General features: G+C 46.6%; 1 protein-coding gene across 1 annotated transcript in view; it reads right to left on the bottom strand.

The window, feature by feature from the left end:
* The window catches only part of DOK1 (docking protein 1), a 132,429-nt gene extending 109,452 nt beyond the window's left edge, over window positions 1-22,977 (bottom strand). The window contains exon 1 of the mRNA XM_069744975.1: window positions 22,794-22,977. Within this exon, the coding sequence (XP_069601076.1) occupies window positions 22,794-22,859 (66 nt within the window). The 5' untranslated portion in view covers window positions 22,860-22,977. The remainder of the gene's footprint in view (window positions 1-22,793) is intronic.
* Window positions 22,978-23,559: the final 582 nt, after the last annotated feature.

Here is a 23,559-nt window from a genome sequence, read left to right as displayed (position 1 = left end):
TCTATACCTGGGATTATATACAGTGACCCCACAGTCTATACCTGGGATTATATACAGCACAGCGGCCCCACAGTCTATACCTGGGATTATCTACAGTGACCCCACAGTCTATACCTGGGATTATATACGGCACAGCGGCTCCACAGTCTATACCTGGGATTATATACAGCGGCCCCACAGTCTATACCTGGGATTATATACAGTGACCCCACAGTCTATACCCGGGATTATATACAGTGACCCCACAGTCTATACCTGGGATTATATACGGCACAGCGGCCCCACAGTCTATACCTGGGATTATATACAGTGACCCCACAGTCTATACCTGGGATTATATACAGTGACCCCACAGTCTATACCTGGGATTATATACAGTGACCCCACAGTCTATACCTGGGATTATATACAGTGACCCCACAGTCTATACCTGGGATTATATACAGTGACCCCACAGTCTATACCTGGGATTATATACAGTGACCCCACAGTCTATACCTGGGATTATATACTGTGAACCCACAGTCTATACCTGGGATTATATACAGTGACCCCACAGTCTATACCTGGGATTATATACAGCACAGCGGCCCCACAGTCTATACCTGGGATTATATACAGTGACCCCACAGTCTATACCTGGGATTATATACGGCACAGCGGCTCCACAGTCTATACCTGGGATTATATACAGTGACCCCACAGTCTATACCTGGGATTATATACAGTGACCCCACAGTATATACCTGGGATTATATACGGCACAGCGGCCCCACAGTCTATACCTGGGATTATATACGGCACAGCGGCCCCACAGTCTATACCTGGGATTATATACTGTGACCCCACAGTCTATACCTGGGATTATATACAGTGACCCCACAGTCTATACCTGGGATTATATACAGTGACCCCACAGTCTATACCTGGGATTATATACAGTGACCCCACAGTCTATACCTGGGATTATATACTGTGACCCCACAGTCTATACCTGGGATTATATACAGTGACCCCACAGTCTATACCTGGGATTATATACTGTGACCCCACAGTCTATACCTGGGATTATATACAGCGACCCCACAGTCTATACCTGGTATTATATACAGCGGCCCCACAGTCTATACCTGGGATTATATACAGCGGCCCCACAGTCTATACCTGGGATTATATACAGTGACCCCACAGTCTATACCTGGGATTATACACAGTGACCCCACAGTCTATACCTGGGATTATATACAGCGACCCCACAGTCTATACCTGGGATTATATACAGTGACCCCACAGTCTATACCTGGGATTATATACAGTGACCCCACAGTCTATACCTGGGATTATACACAGTGACCCCACAGTCTATACCTGGGATTATATACAGCGACCCCACAGTCTATACCTGGGATTATATACGGCACAGTGACCCCACAGTCTATACCTGGGATTATATACGGCACAGTGACCTCACAGTCTATACCTGGGATTATATACAGCGACCCCACAGTCTATACCTGGGATTATATACGGCACAGTGACCCCACAGTCTATACCTGGGATTATATACAGTGACCCCACAGTCTATACCTGGGATTATATACAGTGACCCCACAGTCTATACCTGGGATTATATACAGTGACCCCACAGTCTATACCTGGGATTATATACTGTGACCCCACAGTCTATACCTGGGATTATATACAGTGACCCCACAGTCTATACCTGGGATTATATACTGTGACCCCACAGTCTATACCTGGGATTATATACAGCGACCCCACAGTCTATACCTGGTATTATATACAGCGGCCCCACAGTCTATACCTGGGATTATATACAGCGGCCCCACAGTCTATACCTGGGATTATATACAGTGACCCCACAGTCTATACCTGGGATTATACACAGTGACCCCACAGTCTATACCTGGGATTATATACAGCGACCCCACAGTCTATACCTGGGATTATATACAGTGACCCCACAGTCTATACCTGGGATTATATACAGTGACCCCACAGTCTATACCTGGGATTATACACAGTGACCCCACAGTCTATACCTGGGATTATATACAGCGACCCCACAGTCTATACCTGGGATTATATACGGCACAGTGACCCCACAGTCTATACCTGGGATTATATACGGCACAGTGACCCCACAGTCTATACCTGGGATTATATACAGTGACCCCACAGTCTACACCTGGGATTATACACAGTGACCCCACAGTCTATACCTGGGATTATATACGGCACAGCGGCCCCACAGTCTATACCTGGGATTATATACAGTGACCCCACAGTATAAACCTGGGATTATATACGGCACAGCGACCCCACAGTCTATACCTGGGATTATATACAGTGACCCCACAGTCTATACCTGGGATTATATACAGCGACCCCACAGTCTATACCTGGGATTATATACAGCGACCCCACAGTCTATACCTGGGATTATATACGGCACAGCGACCCCACAGTCTATACCTGGGATTATATACAGTGACCCCACAGTATAAACCTGGGATTATATACGGCACAGCGACCCCACAGTCTATACCTGGGATTATATACAGTGACCCCACAGTCTATACCTGGGATTATATACGGCACAGCGACCCGACAGTCTATACCTGGGATTACATACAGTGACCCCACAGTCTATACCTGGGATTACATACAGTGACCCCACAGTCTATACCTGGGATTATATACAGTGACCCCACAGTCTATACCTGGGATTATACACAGTGACCCCACAGTATAAACCTGGGATTATATACGGCACAGCGACCCGACAGTCTATACCTGGGATTATATACAGCGGCCTCACAGTCTATACCTGGGATTATATACAGGACAGCGGCCCCACAGTCTATACCTGGGATTATATACAGCGGCCCCACAGTCTATACCTGGGATTATATACGGCACAGCGGCCCCAGAGTCTATACCTGGGATTATATACGGCACAGCGGCCCCACAGTCTATACCTGGGATAATATACGGCACAGCGGCCCCACAGTCTATACCTGGGATTATATACAGTGACCCCACAGTCTATACCTGGGATTATATACGGCACAATGACCCCACAGTCTATACCTGGGATTATATACAGCGGCCCCACAGTCTATACCTGAGACTATATACGGCACAGTGATCCCACAGTCTATACCTGGGATTATATACAGTGACCCCACAGTCTATACCTGGGATTATATACAGCGGGCCAACAGTCTATACCTGGGATTATATACAGCACAGCGACCCCACAGTCTATACCTGGAATTATATACAGTGACCCCACAGTCTATACCTGGGATTATATACAGTGACCCCACAGTCTATACCTGGGATTATATACGGCACAGCGGCCCCACAGTCTATACCTGGGATTACATACAGTGACCCCACAGTCTATACCTGGGATTATATACAGTGACCCCACAGTCTATACCTGGGATTATATACAGTGACCCCACAGTCTATAGCTGAGATTATATACGGCACAGCGACCCCACAGTCTATACCTGGGATTATATACGGCACAGTGACCCCACAGTCTATACCTGGGATTATATACAGTGACCCCACAGTCTATACCTGGGATTATACACAGTGACCCCACAGTCTATACCTGGGATTATATACAGTGACCCCACAGTCTATACCTGGGATTATACACAGTGACCCCACAGTCTATACCTGGGATTATATACAGCGACCCCACAGTCTATACCTGGGATTATATACAGTGACCCCACAGTCTATACCTGGGATTATATACAGTGACCCCACAGTCTATACCTGGGATTATATACAGTGACCCCACAGTATAAACCTGGGATTATATACGGCACAGCGACCCCACAGTCTATACCTGGGATTATATACAGTGACCACACAGTCTATACCTGGGATTATATACGGCACAGCGACCCGACAGTCTATACCTGGGATTACATACAGTGACCCCACAGTCTATACCTGGTGATTACATACAGTGACCCCACAGTCTATACCTGGGATTATATACAGTGACCCCACAGTCTATACCTGGGATTATATACAGTGACCCCACAGTATAAACCTGGGATTATATACGGCACAGCGACCCGATAGTCTATACCTGGGATTACATACAGTGACCCCACAGTATATACCTGGGACTATATACGGCACAGCGACCCCACAGTCTATACCTGGGATTATATACAGGACAGCGGCCCCACAGTCTATACCTGGGATTATATACAGCGGCCCCACAGTCTATACCTGGGATTATATACAGTGACCCCACAGTCTATACCTGGGATTATATACGGCACAGCGGCCCCACAGTCTATACCTGGGATTATATACAGTGACCCCACAGTCTATACCTGGGATTATATACGGCACAGCGGCCCCACAGTCTATCCTGGGATTATATACAGTGACCCCACAGTCTATACCTGGGATTATATACTGTGACCCCACAGTCTATACCTGGGATTATATACAGTGAGCCCACAGTCTATACCTGGGATTATATACAGCGACCCCACAGTCTATACCTGGGATTATATACTGTGACCCCACAGTCTATACCTGGGATTATATACAGTGAGCCCACAGTCTATACCTGGGATTATATACAGCGACCCCACAGTCTATACCTGGGATTATATACTGTGACCCCACAGTCTATACCTGGGATTATATACAGTGAGCCCACAGTCTATACCTGGGATTATATACAGTGACCCCACAGTCTATACCTGGGATTATATACAGCGACCCCACAGTCTATACCTGGGATTATATACAGCGACCCCACAGTCTATACCTGGGATTATATACGGCACAGCGACCCCACAGTCTATACCTGGGATTATATACAGTGACCCCACAGTATAAACCTGGGATTATATACGGCACAGCGACCCCACAGTCTATACCTGGGATTATATACAGTGACCCCACAGTCTATACCTGGGATTATATACGGCACAGCGACCCGACAGTCTATACCTGGGATTACATACAGTGACCCCACAGTCTATACCTGGGATTACATACAGTGACCCCACAGTCTATACCTGGGATTATATACAGTGACCCCACAGTCTATACCTGGGATTATATACAGTGACCCCACAGTATAAACCTGGGATTATATACGGCACAGCGACCCGACAGTCTATACCTGGGATTATATACAACGGCCTCACAGTCTATACCTGGGATTATATACAGGACAGCGGCCCCACAGTCTATACCTGGGATTATATACAGCGGCCCCACAGTCTATACCTGGGATTATATACGGCACAGCGGCCCCAGAGTCTATACCTGGGATTATATACGGCACAGCGGCCCCACAGTCTATACCTGGGATTATATACGACACAGCGGCCCCACAGTCTATACCTGGGATTATATACAGTGACCCCACAGTCTATACCTGGGATTATATACGGCACAATGACCCCACAGTCTATACCTGGGATTATATACAGCGGCCCCACAGTCTATACCTGAGACTATATACGGCACAGTGATCCCACAGTCTATACCTGGGATTATATACAGTGACCCCACAGTCTATACCTGGGATTATATACAGCGGGCCAACAGTCTATACCTGGGATTATATACAGCACAGCGACCCCACAGTCTATACCTGGAATTATATACAGTGACCCCACAGTCTATACCTGGGATTATATACAGTGACCCCACAGTCTATACCTGGGATTATATACGGCACAGCGGCCCCACAGTCTATACCTGGGATTACATACAGTGACCCCACAGTCTATACCTGGGATTATATACAGTGACCCCACAGTCTATACCTGGGATTATATACAGTGACCCCACAGTCTATAGCTGAGATTATATACGGCACAGCGACCCCACAGTCTATACCTGGGATTATATACGGCACAGTGACCCCACAGTCTATACCTGGGATTATATACAGTGACCCCACAGTCTATACCTGGGATTATACACAGTGACCCCACAGTCTATACCTGGGATTATATACAGTGACCCCACAGTCTATACCTGGGATTATACACAGTGACCCCACAGTCTATACCTGGGATTATATACAGCGACCCCACAGTCTATACCTGGGATTATATACAGTGACCCCACAGTCTATACCTGGGATTATATACAGTGACCCCACAGTATAAACCTGGGATTATATACGGCACAGCGACCCCACAGTCTATACCTGGGATTATATACAGTGACCACACAGTCTATACCTGGGATTATATACGGCACAGCGACCCGACAGTCTATACCTGGGATTACATACAGTGAACCCACAGTCTATACCTGGTGATTACATACAGTGACCCCACAGTCTATACCTGGGATTATATACAGTGACCCCACAGTCTATACCTGGGATTATATACAGTGACCCCACAGTATAAACCTGGGATTATATACGGCACAGCGACCCCACAGTCTATACCTGGGATTATATACAGGACAGCGGCCCCACAGTCTATACCTGGGATTATATACAGCGGCCCCACAGTCTATACCTGGGATTATATACAGTGACCCCACAGTCTATACCTGGGATTATATACGGCACAGCGGCCCCACAGTCTATACCTGGGATTATATACAGTGACCCCACAGTCTATACCTGGGATTATATACTGTGACCCCACAGTCTATACCTGGGATTATATACAGTGAGCCCACAGTCTATACCTGGGATTATATACAGTGACCCCACAGTCTATACCTGGGATTATATACGGCACAGCGACACCACAGTCTATAACTGGGATTATATACAGCGGCCCCACAGTCTATACCTATACCTGGGATTATATACAGTGACCCCACAGTCTATACCTGGGATAATATACGGCACAGCGGCCCCACAGTCTATACCTGGGATTATATACAGTGACCCCACAGTCTATACCTGGGATTATATACGGCACAGCGGCCCCACAGTCTATACCTGGGATTATATATGGCACAGTGACCCCACAGTCTATACCTGGGATTATATACGGCACAGCGACCCCACAGTCTATACCTGGGATTATATACGGCACAGCGACCCCATAGTCTATACCTGGGATTATATACAGTGACCCCACAGTCTATACCTGGGATTATATACAGTGACCCCACAGTCTATACCTGGGATTATATACAGTTACCCCACAGTCTATACCTGGGATTATATACGGCACAGCGACCCCACAGTCTATACCTGGGATTATATACAGTGACCCCACAGTATATACCTGGGATTATATACAGTGACCCCACAGTCTATACCTGGGATTATATACAGCACAGCGACCCCACAGTCTATACCTGGGATTATATACAGCGGCCCCACAGTCTATACCTGGGATTATATACAGCGGCCCCACAGTCTATACCTGGGATTATATACAGTGACCCCACAGTCTATACCTGGGATTATATACAGTGACCCCACAGTCTATACCTGGGATTATATACAGGACAGCGGCCCCACAGTCTATACCTGGGATTATATACAGTGACCCCACAGTCTATACCTGGGATTATATACAGTGACCCCACAGTCTATACCTGGGATTATATACGGCACAGCGGCCCCACAGTCTATACCTGGGATTATATATAGTGACCCCACAGTCTATACCTGGGATTATATACGGCACAGCGGCCCCACAGTCTATACCTGGGATTATATACAGTGACCCCACAGTCTATACCTGGGGTTATATAAAGTGACCCCACAGTCTATACCTGGGATTATATACAGTGACCCCACAGTCTATACCTGGGATTATATACGGCACAGCGACCCAACAGTCTATACCTGGGATTATATACAGTGACCCCACAGTCTATACCTGGGATTATATACGGCACAGCGGCCCCACAGTCTATACCTGGGATTATATACAGTGACCCCACAGTCTATACCGGGGATTACATACAGTGACCCCACAGTCTATACCTGGGTACCTGGGATTATATACAGTGACCCCACAGTCTATACCTGGGATTATATACAGTGACCCCACAGTCTATAGCTGAGAATATATACAGCACAGCGACCCCACAGTCTATACCTGGGATTATATACGGCACAGTGACCCCACAGTCTATACCTGGGATTATATACGGCACAGCGGCCCCACAGTCTATACCTGGGATTATATACAGTGACCCCACAGTCTATAGCTGAGAATATATACGGCACAGCGACCCCACAGTCTATACCTGGGATTATATATGGCACAGTGACCCCACAGTCTATACCTGGGATTATATACAGTGACCCCACAGTCTATACCTGGGATTATATACGGCACAGCGGCCCCACAGTCTATACCTGGGATTATATACAGTGACCCCACAGTCTATACCTGGGATTATATACGGCACAGCGGCCCCACAGTCTATACCTGGGATTATATACAGTGACCCCACAGTCTATACCTGGGATTATATACAGCACAGCGGCCCCACAGTCTATACCTGGGATTATATACAGTGACCCACAGTCTATACCTGGGATTACATACAGTGACCCCACAGTCTATACCTGGGTACCTGGGATTATATACAGTGACCCCACAGTCTATACCTGGGATTATATACAGTGACCCCACAGTCTATAGCTGAGAATATATACGGCACAGCGACCCCACAGTCTATACCTGGGATTATATACGGCACAGTGACCCCACAGTCTATACCTGGGATTATATACAGTGACCCCACAGTCTATACCTGGGATTATATACGGCACAGCGGCCCCACAGTCTATACCTGGGATTATATACAGGGACCCCACAGTCTATAGCTGAGAATATATACGGCACAGCGACCCCACAGTCTATACCTGGGATTATATACGGCACAGTGACCCCACAGTCTATACCTGGGATTATATACAGTGACCCCACAGTCTATACCTGGGATTATATACGGCACAGTGACCCCACAGTCTATACCTGGGATTATATACAGCGACCCCACAGTCTATAGCTGAGATTATATACGGCACAGCGACCCCACAGTCTATACCTGGGATTATATACAGTGACCCCACAGTATATACCTGGGATTATATACGGCACAGCGACCCCACAGTCTATACCTGGGATTATATACAGTGACCCACAGTCTATACCTGGGATTACATACAGTGACCCCACAGTCTATACCTGGGTACCTGGGATTATATACAGTGACCCCACAGTCTATACCTGGGATTATATACAGTGACCCCACAGTCTATAACTGAGAATATATACGGCACAGCGACCCCACAGTCTATACCTGGGATTATATACGGCACAGTGACCCCACAGTCTATACCTGGGATTATATACAGTGACCCCACAGTCTATACCTGGGATTATATACGGCACAGCGGCCCCACAGTCTATACCTGGGATTATATACAGTGACCCCACAGTCTATAGCTGAGAATATATACGGCACAGCGACCCCACAGTCTATACCTGGGATTATATACGGCACAGTGACCCCACAGTCTATACCTGGGATTATATACAGTGACCCCACAGTCTATACCTGGGATTATATACGGCACAGCGGCCCCACAGTCTATACCTGGGATTATATACAGTGACCCCACAGTCTATACCTGGGATTATATATGGCACAGCGGCCCCACAGTCTATACCTGGGATTATATACAGTGACCCCACAGTCTATACCTGGGATTATATACAGCACAGCGGCCCCACAGTCTATACCTGGGATTATATACAGTGACCCACAGTCTATACCTGGGATTACATACAGTGACCCCACAGTCTATACCTGGGTACCTGGGATTATATACAGTGACCCCACAGTCTATACCTGGGATTATATACAGTGACCCCACAGTCTATAGCTGAGAATATATACGGCACAGCGACCCCACAGTCTATACCTGGGATTATATACGGCACAGTGACCCCACAGTCTATACCTGGGATTATATACAGTGACCCCACAGTCTATACCTGGGATTATATACGGCACAGCGGCCCCACAGTCTATACCTGGGATTATATACAGGGACCCCACAGTCTATAGCTGAGAATATATACGGCACAGCGACCCCACAGTCTATACCTGGGATTATATACGGCACAGTGACCCCACAGTCTATACCTGGGATTATATACAGTGACCCCACAGTCTATACCTGGGATTATATACGGCACAGTGACCCCACAGTCTATAGCTGGGATTATATACAGCGACCCCACAGTCTATAGCTGAGATTATATACGGCACAGCGACCCCACAGTCTATACCTGGGATTATATACAGTGACCCCACAGTATATACCTGGGATTATATACGGCACAGCGACCCCACAGTCTATACCTGGGATTATATACAGTGACCCACAGTCTATACCAGGGATTACATACAGTGACCCCACAGTCTATACCTGGGTACCTGGGATTATATACAGTGACCCCACAGTCTATACCTGGGATTATATACAGTGACCCCACAGTCTATAACTGAGAATATATACGGCACAGCGACCCCACAGTCTATACCTGGGATTATATACGGCACAGTGACCCCACAGTCTATACCTGGGATTATATACAGTGACCCCACAGTCTATACCTGGGATTATATACGGCACAGCGGCCCCACAGTCTATACCTGGGATTATATACAGTGACCCCACAGTCTATAGCTGAGAATATATACGGCACAGCGACCCCACAGTCTATACCTGGGATTATATACGGCACAGTGACCCCACAGTCTATACCTGGGATTATATACAGTGACCCCACAGTCTATACCTGGGATTATATACGGCACAGCGGCCCCACAGTCTATACCTGGGATTATATACAGTGACCCCACAGTCTATACCTGGGATTATATATGGCACAGCGGCCCCACAGTCTATACCTGGGATTATATACAGTGACCCCACAGTCTATACCTGGGATTATATACAGGACAGCGGCCCCACAGTCTATACCTGGGATTATATACAGTGACCCACAGTCTATACCTGGGATTACATACAGTGACCCCACAGTCTATACCTGGGTACCTGGGATTATATACAGTGACCCCACAGTCTATACCTGGGATTATATACAGTGACCCCACAGTCTATACCTGGGATTATATACAGTGACCCCACAGTATATACCTGGGATTATATACGGCACAGCGACCCCACAGTCTATACCTGGGATTATATACAGTGACCCCACAGTATATACCTGGGATTATATACGGCACAGCGACCCGACAGTCTATACCTGGGATTATATACAGTGACCCCACAGTATATACCTGGGATTATATACGGCACAGCGACCCCACAGTCTATACCTGGGATTATATACAGCGGCCCCACAGTCTATACCTGGGATTATATACAGCGGCCCCACAGTCTATACCTGGGATTATATACAGTGACCCCACAGTCTATACCTATACCTGGGATTATATAGTGACCCCACAGTCTATACCTGAGATTATATACGGCACAGCGACCCCACAGTCTATACCTGGGATTATATACGGAACAGCGACCCCACAGTCTATACCTGGGATTATATACAGTGACCCCACAGTCTATACCTGGGATTATATACGGCACAGCGACCCCACAGTCTATACCTGGGATTATATACAGTGACCCCACAGTCTATACCTGGGATTATATACAGTGACCCCACAGTCTATACCTGGGATTATATACAGCACAGCGACCCCACAGTCTATACCTGGGAATATATACAGTGACCCCACAGTCTATACCTATACCTGGGATTATATACAGTGACCCCACAGTCTATAGCTGAGATTATATACAGCACAGCGACCCCACAGTCTATACCTGGGATTATATACAGTGACGCCACAGTCTATACCTGGGATTATATACAGTGACCCCACAGTCTATGCCTGGGATTATATACAGCACAGCGACCCCACAGTCTATACCTGGGATTATATACGGCACAGCGGCCCCACAGTCTATACCTGGGATTATATACAGTGACCCCACAGTCTATACCTGGGATTATATACGGCACAGCGGCCCCACAGTCTATACCTGAGATTACATACTGTGACCCCACAGTCTATACCTGGGATTATATACAGCGACCCCACAGTCTATACCTGGGATTATATACGGCACAGCGACCCCACAGTCTATACCTGGGATTATATACAGCGGCCCCACAGTCTATACCTATACCTGGGATTATATACAGTGACCCCACAGTCTATACCTGGGATAATATACGGCACAGCGGCCCCACAGTCTATACCTGGGATTATATACAGCGGCCCCACAGTCTATACCTATACCTGGGATTATATATAGTGACCCCACAGTCTATACCTGGGATCATATAAGGCACAGCGGCCCCACAGTCTATACCTGGGATTATATACTGTGACCCCACAGTCTATACCTGGGATTACATACAGTGACCCCACAGTCTATAGCTGGGATTATATACGGCACAGCGGCCCCACAGTCTATACCTGGGATTATATACGGCACAGCGGCCCCACAGTCTATACCTGGGATTATATACGGCACAGCGACCCCACAGTCTATACCTGGGATTATATACAGCGGCCCCACAGTCTATACCTGGGATTAAATACGGCACAGCGACCCCACAGTCTATACCTGGGATTATATACAGTGACCCCAGTGTCTATACCTGGGATTATATACAGCGGCCCCACAGTCTATACCTGGGATTATATACAGTGACCCCAGTGTCTATACCTGGGATTATATATAGTGACCCCACAGTCTATACCTGGGATTATATACGGCACAGCGGCCCCACAGTCTATACCTGGGATCATATACAGTGACCCCACAGTCTATACCTGGGATTATATACAGTGACCCCACAGTCTATACCTGGGATTATATACAGTGACCCCACAGTCTATACCTGGGATTATATACAGTGAACCCACAGTCTATACCTGGGATTATATACGGCACAGCGGCCCCACAGTCTATACCTGGGATTATATACAGTGACCCACAGTCTATACCTGGGATTACATACAGTGACCCCACAGTCTATACCTGGGTACCTGGGATTATATACAGTGACCCCACAGTCTATACCTGGGATTATATACAGTGACCCCACAGTCTATAGCTGAGAATATATACGGCACAGCGACCCCACAGTCTATAACTGGGATTATATACGGCACAGTGACCCCACAGTCTATACCTGGGATTATATACAGTGACCCCACAGTCTATACCTGGGATTATATACGGCACAGCGGCCCCACAGTCTATACCTGGGATTATATACAGTGACCCCACAGTCTATAGCTGAGAATATATACGGCACAGCGACCCCACAGTCTATACCTGGGATTATATACGGCACAGTGACCCCACAGTCTATACCTGGGATTATATACAGTGACCCCACAGTCTATACCTGGGATTATATACGGCACAGTGACCCCATAGTCTATACCTGGGATTATATACAGCGACCCCACAGTCTATAGCTGAGATTATATACGGCACAGCGACCCCACAGTCTATACCTGGGATTATATACAGTGACCTCACAGTATATACCTGGGATTATATACGGCACAGCGACCCGACAGTCTATACCTGGGATTATATACAGTGACCCCACAGTATATACCTGGGATTATATACGGCACAGCGACCCGACAGTCTATACCTGGGATTATATACAGTGACCCCACAGTCTATACCTGGGATTATATACGGTACAGCGACCCCACAGTCTATACCTGGGATTATATACAGTGACACCACAGTCTATACCTGGGATTATATACGGCACAGCGACCCCAGAGTCTATACCTGGGATTATACACAGTGACCCCACAGTCTATACCTGGGATTATATACAGTGACCCCACAGTCTATACCTGGGATTATATACAGTGACCCCACAGTCTATACCTGGGATTATATACAGTGACCCCACAGTCTATACCTGGGATTATATACGGCACAGCAACTCCACAGTCTATACCTGGGATTATATACGGCACAGCAACTCCACAGTCTATACCTGGGATTATATGCGGCACAGCAGCCCCACAGTCTATACCTGGGATTATATACAGCGGCCCCACAGTCTATACCTGGGATTATATACAGCGACCCCACAGTCTATACCTGGGATTATATACGGCACAGCAACCCCACAGTCTATACCTGGGATTATATACAGTGACCCCACAGTCTATACCTGGGATTATATACAGTGACCCCACAGTCCATACCTGGGATTATATACAGCGACCCCACAGTCCATACCTGGGATTATATACAGCGGCCCCACAGTCTATACCTGGGATTATATACAGTGACCCCACAGTCTATACCTGGGATTATATACTGTGACCCCACAGTCTATACCTGGGATTATATACAGTGACCCCACAGTCTATACCTGGGATTATATACAGTGACTCCACAGTTTATACCTGGGATTATATACTGTGACCCCACAGTCTATACCTGGGATTATATACTGTGACCCCACAGTCTATACCTGGGATTATATACAGTGACCCCACAGTCTATACCTGGGATTATATACAGTGACCCCACAGTCTATACCTGGGATTATATACAGCGGCCCCACAGTCTATACCTGGTATTATATACAGCGGCCCCACAGTCTATACCTGGGATTATATACAGCGGCCCCACAGTCTATACCTGGGATTATATACAGTGACCCCACAGTCTATACCTGGGATTATATACAGCGACCCCACAGTCTATACCTGGGATTATATACAGCACAGCGGCCCCACAGTCTATACCTGGGATTATATACAGTGACCCCACAGTCTATACCTGGGATTATATACAGCACAGCGGCCCCACAGTCTATACCTGGGATTATATACAGTGACCCCACAGTCTATACCTGGGATTATATACAGCGACCCCACAGTCTATACCTGGGATTATATACAGCACAGCGACCCCACAGTCTATACCTGGGATTATATACTGTGACCCCACAGTCTATACCTGGGATTATATACAGTGACCCCACAGTCTATACCTGGGATTATATACAGTGACCCCACAGTCTATACCTGGGATTATATACAGTGACCCCACAGTCTATACCTGGGATTATATACAGTGACCCCACAGTCTATACCTGGGATTATATACAGTGACCCCACAGTCTATACCTGGGATTATATACTGTGACCCCACAGTCTATACCTGGGATTATATACAGTGACCCCACAGTCTATACCTGGGATTATATACTGTGACCCCACAGTCTATACCTGGGATTATATACAGTGACCCCACAGTCTATACCTGGGATTATATACAGCACAGCGGCCCCACAGTCTATACCTGGGATTATATACAGTGACCCCACAGTCTATACCTGGGATTATATACGGCACAGCGGCCCCACAGTCTATACCTGGGATTATATACAGTGACCCCACAGTCTATACCTGGGATTATATACTGTGACCCCACAGTCTATACCTGGGATTATATACAGTGACCCCACAGTCTATACCTGGTATTATATACAGCGGCCCCACAGTCTATACCTGGGATTATATACAGCGGCCCCACAGTCTATACCTGGGATTATATACAGTGACCCCACAGTCTATACCTGGGATTATATACAGCGACCCCACAGTCTATACCTGGGATTATATATGGCACAGCGACCCCACAGTCTATACCTGGGATTATATACAGCGACCCCACAGTCTATACCTGGGATTATATACGGCACAGCGACCCCACAGTCTATACCTGGGATTATATACGGCACAGCGATCCCACAGTCTATACCTGGGATTATATACAGCGACCCCACAGTCTATACCTGGGATTATATACAGCACAGCGGCCCCATAGTCTATACCTGGGATTATATACAGTGACCCCACAGTCTATACCTGGGATTATATACAGTGACCCCACAGTCTATACCTGGGATTATATACAGTGACCCCACAGTCTATACCTGGGATTATATACGGCACAGCGACCCCACAGTCTATACCTGGGATTATATACGGCACAGCGACCCCACAGTCTATACCTGGGATTATATACGGCACAGCGACCCCACAGTCTATACCTGGGATTATATACAGCGACCCCACAGTCTATACCTGGGATTATATACGGCACAGAGACCCCACAGTCTATACCTGGGATTATATACAGTGACCCCACAGTCTATACCTGGGATTATATACAGCGACCCCACAGTCCATACCTGGGATTATATACAGCGGCCCCACAGTCTATACCTGGGATTATATACAGTGACCCCACAGTCTATACCTGGGATTATATACAGTGACCCCACAGTCTATACCTGGGATTATATACAGTGACCCCACAGTCTATACCTGGGATTATATACGGCACAGCAACTCCACAGTCTATACCTGGGATTATATACGGCACAGCAGCCCCACAGTCTATACCTGGGATTATACACAGCGGCCCCACAGTCTATACCTGGGATTATATACAGCGACCCCACAGTCTATACCTGGGATTATATACGGCACAGCAACCCCACAGTCTATACCTGGGATTATATACAGTGACCCCACAGTCTATACCTGGGATTATATACAGCGACCCCACAGTCCATACCTGGGATTATATACAGCGGCCCCACAGTCTATACCTGGGATTATATACAGTGACCCCACAGTCTATACCTGGGATTATATACTGCGGCCCCACAGTCTATACCTGGGATTATATACAGCACAGTGACCCCACAGTCTATACCTGGGATTATATACAGTGACCCCACAGTCTATACCTGGGATTATATACAGTGACCCCACAGTCTATACCTGGGATTATATACAGTGACCCCACAGTCTATACCTGGGATTATATACAGCACAGCGGCTCCACAGTCTATACCTGGGATTATATACAGTGACCCCACAGTCTATACCTGGGATTATATACGGCACAGCGGCTCCACAGTCTATACCTGGGATTATATACTGTGACCCCACATTCTATACCTGGGATTATATACTGTGACCCCACAGTCTATACCTGGGATTATATACTGTGACCCCACAGTCTATACCTGGGATTATATACTGTGACCCCACAGTCTATACCTGGGATTATATACTGTGACCCCACAGTCTATACCTGGGATTATATACAGTGACCCCACAGTCTATACCTGGGATTATATACAGTGACCCCACAGTCTATACCTGGGATTATATACAGTGACCCCACAGTCTATACCTGGGATTATATACGGCACAGCGACCCCACAGTCTATACCTGGGATTATATACGGCACAGCGACCCCACAGTCTATACCTGGGATTATATACGGCACAGAGACCCCACAGTCTATACCTGGGATTATATACAGTGACCCCACAGTCTATACCTGGGATTATATACAGCGACCCCACAGTCCATACCTGGGATTATATACAGCGGCCCCACAGTCTATACCTGGGATTATATACAGCACAGTGACCCCACAGTCTATACCTGGGATTATATACAGTGACCCCACAGTCTATACCTGGGATTATATACAGTGACCCCACAGTCTATACCTGGGATTATATACGGCACAGCGACCCCACAGTCTATACCTGGGATTATATACAGTGACACCACAGTCTATACCTGGGATTATATACGGCACAGCGACCCCAGAGTCTATACCTGGGATTATACACAGTGACCCCACAGTCTATACCTGGGATTATATACAGTGACCCCACAGTCTATACCTGGGATTATATACGGCACAGCAACTCCACAGTCTATACCTGGGATTATATGCGGCACAGCAGCCCCACAGTCTATACCTGGGATTATATACAGCGGCCCCACAGTCTATACCTGGGATTATATACAGCGACCCCACAGTCTATACCTGGGATTATATACGGCACAGCAACCCCACAGTCTATACCTGGGATTATATACAGTGACCCCACAGTCTATACCTGGGATTATATACAGTGACCCCACAGTCCATACCTGGGATTATATACAGCGACCCCACAGTCCATACCTGGGATTATATACAGCGGCCCCACAGTCTATACCTGGGATTATATACAGTGACCCCACAGTCTATACCTGGGATTATATACTGCGGCCCCACAGTCTATACCTGGGATTATATACAGCACAGTGACCCCACAGTCTATACCTGGGATTATATACAGTGACCCCACAGTCTATACCTGGGATTATATACAGTGACCCCACAGTCTATACCTGGGATTATATACAGTGACCCCACAGTCTATACCTGGGATTATATACAGTGACCCCACAGTCTATACCTGGGATTATATACAGCACAGCGGCTCCACAGTCTATACCTGGGATTATATACAGTGACCCCACAGTCTATACCTGGGATTATATACAGTGACCCCACAGTCTATACCTGGGATTATATACAGTGACCCCACAGTCTATACCTGGGATTATATACGGCACAGCGGCCCCACAGTCTATACCTGGGATTATATACAGTGACCCCACAGTCTATACCTGGGATTATATACTGTGACCCCACAGTCTATACCTGGGATTATATACAGTGACCCCACAGTCTATACCTGGGATTATATACAGTGACCCCACAGTCTATACCTGGGATTATATACTGTGACCCCACAGTCTATACCTGGTATTATATACAGTGACCCCACAGTCTATACCTGGGATTATATACTGTGACCCCACAGTCTATACCTGGGATTATATACAGTGACCCCACAGTCTATACCTGGGATTATATACAGTGACCCCACAGTCTATACCTGGGATTATATACAGTGACCCCACAGTCTATACCTGGGATTATGTACAGCACAGCGGCCCCACAGTCTATACCTGGGATTATATACAGTGACCCCACAGTCTATATCTGGGATTATATACAGTGACCCCACAGTCTATACCTGGGATTATATACGGCACAGTGGCCCCACAGTCTATACCTGGGATTATATACAGTGACCCCACAGTCTATACCTGGGATTATATACTGTGACCCCACAGTCTATACCTGGGATTATATACAGTGACCCCACAGTCTATACCTGGGATTATATACTGTGACCCCACAGTCTATACCTGGGATTATATACAGTGACCCCACAGTCTATACCTGGGATTATATACAGTGACCCCACAGTCTATACCTGGGATTATATACTGTGACCCCACAGTCTATACCTGGGATTATATACTGTGACCCCACAGTCTATACCTGGGATTATATACAGTGACCCCACAGTCTATACCTGGGATTATATACAGTGACCCCACAGTCTATACCTGGGATTATATACAGTGACCCCACAGTCTATACCTGGGATTATATACAGTGACCCCACAGTCTATACCTGGGATTATATACGGCACAGCGACCCCACAGTCTATACCTGGGATTATATACGGCACAGCGACCCCACAGTCTACACCTGGGATTATATACAGCGACCCCACAGTCTATACCTGGGATTATATACGGCACAGCGACCCCACAGTCTATACCTGGGATTATATACAGTGACCCCACAGTCTATACCTGGGATTATATACAGCGACCCCACAGTCCATACCTGGGATTATATACAGCGGCCCCACAGTCTATACCTGGGATTATATACAGCACAGTGACCCCACAGTCTATACCTGGGATTATATACAGTGACCCCACAGTCTATACCTGGGATTATATACGGCACAGCGGCCCCACAGTCTATACCTGGGATTACATACAGCGGCCCCACAGTCTATACCTGGGATTATATACAGCGAACCCACAGTCTATACCTGGGATTATATACGGCACAGCGACCCCACAGTCTATACCTGGGATTATATACAGTGACCCCACAGTCTATACCTGGGATTATATACAGTGACCCCACAGTCTATACCTGGGATTATATACGGCACAGCAACTCCACAGTCTATACCTGGGATTATATACAGTGACCCCACAGTCTATACCTGGGATTATATACAGTGACCCCACAGTCTATACCTGGGATTATATACAGTGACCCCACAGTCTATACCTGGTATTATATACAGTGACCCCACAGTCTATACCTGGGATTATAAACAGTGACCCCATAGTCTATACCTGGGATTATATACAGTGACCCCACAGTCTATACCTGGGATTATATACAGTGACCCCACAGTCTATACCTGGGATTATATACAGTGACCCCACAGTCTATACCTGGGATTATAAACAGTGACCCCACAGTCTATACCTGGGATTATATACAGTGACCCCACAGTCTATACCTGGGATTATATACAGCACAGCGGCCCCACAGTCTATACCTGGGATTATATACAGTGACCCCACAGTCTATACCTGGGATTATATACAGCACAGTGACCCCACAGTCTATACCTGGGATTATATACAGTGACCCCACAGTCTATACCTGGAATTATATACAGTGACCCCACAGTCTATACCTGGGATTATATACAGTGACCCCACAGTCTATACCTGGGATTATATACAGTGACCCCACAGTCTATACCTGGGATTATATACAGTGACCCCACAGTCTATACCTGGGATTATATACAGTGACCCCACAGTCTATACCTGGGATTATATACAGTGACCCCACAGTCTATACCTGGGATTATATACAGGACAGTGACCCCACAGTCTATACCTGGGATTATATACAGCACAGCGGCCCCACAGTCTATACCTGGGATTATATACAGTGACCCCACAGTCTATACCTGGGATTATATACAGCACAGTGACCCCACAGTCTATACCTGGGATTATATACAGTGACCCCACAGTCTATACCTGGGATTATATACAGTGACCCCACAGTCTATACCTGGGATTATATACAGTGACCCCACAGTCTATACCTGGGATTATATACAGTGACCCCACAGTCTATACCTGGGATTATATACAGTGACCCCACAGTCTATACCTGGGATTATATACAGCACAGTGACCCCACAGTCTATACCTGGGATTATATACAGTGACCCCACAGTCTATACCTGGGATTATATACAGTGACCCCACAGTCTATACCTGGGATTATATACAGTGACCCCACAGTCTATAGCTGGGATTATATACAGCACAGCGACCCCACAGTCTATACCTGGGATTATATACAGTGACCCCACAGTCTATACCTGGGATTATATACAGTGACCCCACAGTCTATACCTGGGATTATATACAGTGACCCCACAGTCTATACCTGGGATTATATACAGTGACCCCACAGTCTATACCTGGGATTAGATACAGTGACCCCACAGTCTATACCTGGGATTATATACAGTGACCCCACAGTCTATACCTGGGATTATATACAGTGACCCCACAGTCTATACCTGGGATTATATACAGCACAGCTGCCCCACACTCTATACCTGGGATTATATACAGTGACCCCACAGTCTATACCTGGGATTATATACAGTGACCCCACAGTCTATACCTGGGATTATATACAGTGACCCCACAGTCTATACCTGGGATTATATACAGTGACCCCACAGTCTATACCTGGGATTAGATACAGTGACCCCACAGTCTATACCTGGGATTATATACAGTGACCCCACAGTCTATACCTGGGATTATATACAGCACAGTGACCCCACAGTCTATACCTGGGATTATATACAGTGACCCCACAGTCTATACCTGGGATTATATACAGCACAGTGACCCCACAGTCTATACCTGGGATTATATACAGTGACCCCACAGTATATACCTGGGATTATATACAGTGACCCCACAGTCTATAGCTGAGAATATATACAGCACAGCGACCCCACAGTCTATACCTGGGATTATATACGGCACAGTGACCCCACAGTCTATACCTGGGATTATATACAGTGACCCCACAGTCTATACCTGGGATTATATACGGCACAGCGGCCCCACAGTCTATACCTGGGATTATATACAGTGACCCCACAGTCTATACCTGGGATTATATATAGTGACCCCACAGTCTATACCTGGGATTATATACAGTGACCCCACAGTCTATACCTGGGATTATATACAGTGACCCCACAGTCTATACCTGGGATTATATACAGTGACCCCACAGTCTATACCTGGGATTACATACGGCACAGTGACCCCACAGTCTATACCTGGGATTATATACAGTGACTCCACAGTCTATACCTGGGATTATATACTGTGACCCCACAGTCTATACCTGGGATTATATACAGTGACTCCACAGTCTATACCTGGGATTATATACAGTGACCCCACAGTCTATACCTGGGATTATATACAGTGACCCCACAGTCTATACCTGGGATTATATACTGTGACCCCACAGTCTATACCTGGGATTATATACAGTGACCCCACAGTCTATACCTATACCTGGGATTATATACAGTGACCCCACAGTCTATACCTGGGATTATATACAGTGACTCCACAGTCTATACCTGGGATTATATACAGTGACCCCACAGTCTATACCTGGTATTATATACAGCGACCCCACAGTCTATACCTGGGATTATATACAGTGACCCCACAGTCTATACCTGGGATTATATACTGTGACCCCACAGTCTATACCTGGGATTATATACAGCGACCCCACAGTCTATACCTGGGATTATATACTGTGACCCCATTCACCTTTCCAAACTTGTTCTGCTTGATGTGCAGCTGACCCTCCTTCATGGGTTTGTCAGGGGCGGCCATCCCGGGTGTGGATCACAGACACAAAGCTCCGAACCCTCTGCAGGACATTTCCAGTCACAATCCACAGATCTCCGGCTTCATCCAACTTTACTGCACTTCACTGAGCTCCAACCTCCCCTCCCCCACCTCAATTTCTGCTTTTTCTATAACTTCCTCCTCTGTCCGCTTCCTGTATACAGATCACTGCTCTATATATACTGGTCACGTGTCCTTATATACTGGTATATACCGCCCTGTATACACATCACTGCACTATATATACTGGTCACGTGTCCTTATATACTGGTATATACCGCCCTGTATACAGATCACTGCTCTATATATACTGGTTACGTGTCCTTATATACTGGTATATACCGCCCTGTATACACATCACTGCACTATATATACTGGTCACGTGTCCTTATATACTGGTATATACCGCCCTGTATACACATCACTGCTCTATATATACTGGTCACGTGTCCTTATATACTGGTATATACCGCCCTGTATACACATCACTGCTCTATATATACTGGTCACGTGTCCTTATATACTGGTATATACCGCCCTGTATACACATCACTGCACTATATATACTGGTCACGTGTCCTTATATACTGGTATATACCGCCCTGTATACAGATCACTGCACTATATATACTGGTCACGTGTCCTTATATACTGGTATATACCGCCCTGTATACACATCACTGCT

Source organism: Ranitomeya imitator, chromosome 1 (assembly GCF_032444005.1).
Source record: "Ranitomeya imitator isolate aRanImi1 chromosome 1, aRanImi1.pri, whole genome shotgun sequence".
In the NCBI taxonomy this organism is placed as follows: Eukaryota; Metazoa; Chordata; class Amphibia; order Anura; family Dendrobatidae; genus Ranitomeya; species Ranitomeya imitator.
This window is presented reverse-complemented; position numbering and strand designations above follow the sequence as displayed.